The sequence below is a fragment of the Stegastes partitus genome, unplaced genomic scaffold (genome assembly GCF_000690725.1).
Source record: "Stegastes partitus isolate 25-593 unplaced genomic scaffold, Stegastes_partitus-1.0.2 Scaffold439, whole genome shotgun sequence".
NCBI classification, from domain to species: domain Eukaryota; kingdom Metazoa; phylum Chordata; class Actinopteri; family Pomacentridae; genus Stegastes; species Stegastes partitus.
This window is the reverse complement of record NW_007578170.1, coordinates 171,197-174,488: the sequence shown is the minus strand read 5'-3', so window position 1 is coordinate 174,488 and position 3,292 is coordinate 171,197. Positions and strand designations below refer to the sequence as shown.

Below are 3,292 nucleotides of genomic sequence, written 5' to 3'. Positions count from 1 at the left end.
TTTTTTTGTTATTAACAGAATCTGATTTAACCAAAGGACTTATTTTTGATGATTTTTTTTGTGGAATAAAGTGACACGTCTGTTGGTTTCTCTGGAGGCTTCAGCGAAGCCGATAGCGGACGTATGAGCAGAATGACGTCTGTTCTTGAGCCTGCGGGCGTTTGATATTAACCGTGGGAGCACCGTGGTCAAGCGTGGCTCCATCCTCGTCCTCTCCGCCGTCACGTTTCATCAGTTCATCTGCAAACCTCTTGATGTGGTTCCTCTGCAGCGGTACGAGCAGAAGCCGAAGCCGTCGCTCTGATGCGTCTCATTTATTATTCATGGAGCTGCAGACAGACGCTGAGAGACGGCGGTTTGTTCCTGTGCTCTGTGTTTTCTGCCTCTCATGTACCAGAAGCTCATTAACATCCTCTGTCTCGGCCTGCAGGGCGGCGTCGGAGCGTAACCCCTGGGTGCTGCTCGCCTTGGCCCTGCTGACCCGCTGCCAGGGGTCGGAGGTGGATCTGGGTCAGCAGGTCGTCGCCATGGTGAGGTCGCTGTACGGCACCAAGCACAAGCTGCCCGCTCAGGTAAATACTGTGTGTGGATGGTTTTATGGTTTTATGTCAGGTGACCCTCTGAAGTCCAGCAGCAGCTTTAAAGAGCAGCACTGAGGAGGGGGAGAGAGCTCAGATGTCTTCAGTTACAAACACCGTAAAATAACAGTAAACACGACTAAAACTATTATATCTTTATCCGTTTTATATATATTAAAAACACTGATTAGTTCCAGTATTTATTTTTACAGACTTTTGGGTTATTTTGACGAGATATTTGTAATTTTTACTAAACAGGAAATTTGCCAAAGTTAGAATGACACACATCAGCAGAAAAGGAAAAACCAAAGGGTGCATTTCTTTGATTATTAAATGAAAATACAAAAAAGAAAAAACCTTTAGTCAACACGCCCAACATGTTCCTCAGGTTTTACCAACGCTGGAGAACACGGAGGCTCCACATGCTGCAGAAATCAGGCTTAATTTATGAACGTTCTCCTTCTGGGCTTAAATTTGAACTTTTTTGAATGGAGTTTGGTTTGATGACGCACCTACAANTTCTGTTTATTTGTTGTTTGTCTCAGCAGAGTCACTCACGGCTTCACGGTTACACAAACAAAACTCAGAATTTTTTGTTATTAACAGAATCTGGTTTGAGCAAAGGACTTATTTTGGGTGAATTTTTGTAGAATAAAGTGATTTGTTTGTGTTTGCAGCCTTGGTGGGAGCTTCCTGTTGCTCTTATGTGGCTGATTTATTATTCATCATTTCACATGTACAGAAATCTGCCGTAACTCAGTCGACGTCTGACAGGGTTCAGCCTGCAGACAGACGGAGGAAATGCCATTTAACCTGCTGAATGTTGTTTTTTTTATTTATTACCTGTTGGTCACAGCTGAGTCATTCATGGCTTCACGGTTGCACCAGAAAACACAGAATTATTTATTTTTTACAGAATCTAATCTGACCAAAGGACTGATTTCTGGTGAATTTTATTTATTATTCTCATGCGGCTGTTTTATTTTTGACTTAAGGTTCAACCTGCAGACAGATAAATAACCATCATTTTACCCTCTGAATATTAATTTTTATTTATTACCTGTTGGTCACAGCTGAGTCATTCATGGCTTCACGGTTGCACCAAAAAACACAGAATTATTTATTTTTTACATCCTCTAATTTTACCAAAGGACTTATTTCTGGTGAATTTTATTTATATTCTCATGCGGCTGTTTTATTATGACTTAAGGGTCAGCCGACAGACAGATATCAGTGATTTAACACACTGAATATTAATTTTAATTTATTAACTATTGGTCACAGCTGAGTCATTCATGGCTTCACGGTTGCACCAAAAAACACAGAATTATTTATTTTTTACAGAATCTAGTTTGACCAAAGGACTTATTTCTGGTGAATTTTATTTATTATTCTCATGCGACTGTTTTATTTTGACTTAAGGTTCAACCTGCAGACAGATAAATAACCATCATTTTACCTACTGAATATTATTTTTTATTTATTTACTGTTGGTCACAGCTGAGTCATCCATGGCTTCACGATTGCACCAAAAAACACAGATTTTTTTGTTATTAACAGAATCTGATTTAACCAAAGGACTTATTTTTGATGATTTTTTTTGTGGAATAAAGTGACACGTCTGTTGGTTTCTCTGGNCGTGTGGTGTAACTCTGGTGGTGCTTTGAGCCTCACTGTGGTCGTTTGGGGGCTCCTGGTGCTCGTTGTGTGGCATTTTGTGTGTCTCTGTTGTCGTTTTAAGTCTCTGAGGAGTAATTTTATGTGTCTTTGTGGTTGTTTTGTGTCTTTGTGTTTCCGTTTTGTGTCTCTTGGTGCTCATTTTGTGTCATTTGGTGTGTCTCTGTTGTCGTTTTGTGTCTCCGGGTGCTCATTTTGTGTCTATCTGTTGTCGTTTTGTGTCTCCGGGTGCTCATTGTGTGTCTATGTTCTCAGTTTATGTCTTTTTGTGGTCATTTTGTGTTACTCTGTTGTCATTTTCAGTCTCTGAGGAGTAATTTTGTGTGTCTTTGTGGTTGTTTTGTGTCTGTGTTGCCATTTTGTGTCTCTTGGTGTCCATTTTGTGTGTCTCCGTTGTCACTTTGTGTAACTTTGTTTTCAATTTCAGTCTCTGAGGGGTAATTTTGTGTCTTTCTGCTGTTTTACATTTCCTAGTGTTGATGTTATGGTCACTGTGTGTCTTTTTATGCTGTTTTGTGTTTCTTGGTGCTGATTTTGTGTCTTTTTGTGTCTCTTGGTTGCCATTTTGTGTAACTTTGTTGTGATTTAAAGTCTCTGAGGGGTAATTTTGTGCGTTTCTGTGGTTGTTTTGTGTTTCCTGGTGCTGATATTTGTGTCATTTAGTGTCTCTTTGTTGTCATATTGCATCTTTTTGTGGTCATTTTGTGAAACTTTGTGGACATTTTGTGTCTCCATTGTCATTTTGTGTCACTTAGTTGTTGTTTTGTGTGAGTTTGTTGTCATTTTGTGTCTCTTCATGGTCATTTGTAGTTCTTTGTGGTCATTTTTTGTCTCTATGTTGTCGTTTATTGTCTTTTTGTGATCATTTTGTGTCTCTTTGTGGCTGTTTTGTGTTTCGTTGTGTGTCTCTGTTGTCATTTTGTGTAACTTTGTTGTCATTTTGTCACTCTTTATGATCATTTTGTGCGTCTTTGTTGTCATTCCAGTTGATCTTTGGCAGGAAAGTGCTGCCCATTAACTCCACTGTAATCATCAGG

General features: G+C 39.5%; 1 protein-coding gene across 1 annotated transcript in view; it reads left to right on the top strand.

Moving 5' to 3' along the window:
* nbas (NBAS subunit of NRZ tethering complex) overlaps positions 1 to 3,292 on the top strand; it is a 232,923-nt gene that overhangs the window by 220,435 nt on the left and 9,196 nt on the right. Inside the window, exon 46 of the mRNA XM_008286182.1 lies at positions 431 to 572. Within this exon, the coding sequence (XP_008284404.1) occupies positions 431 to 572 (142 nt within the window). The remainder of the gene's footprint in view (positions 1 to 430; positions 573 to 3,292) is intronic.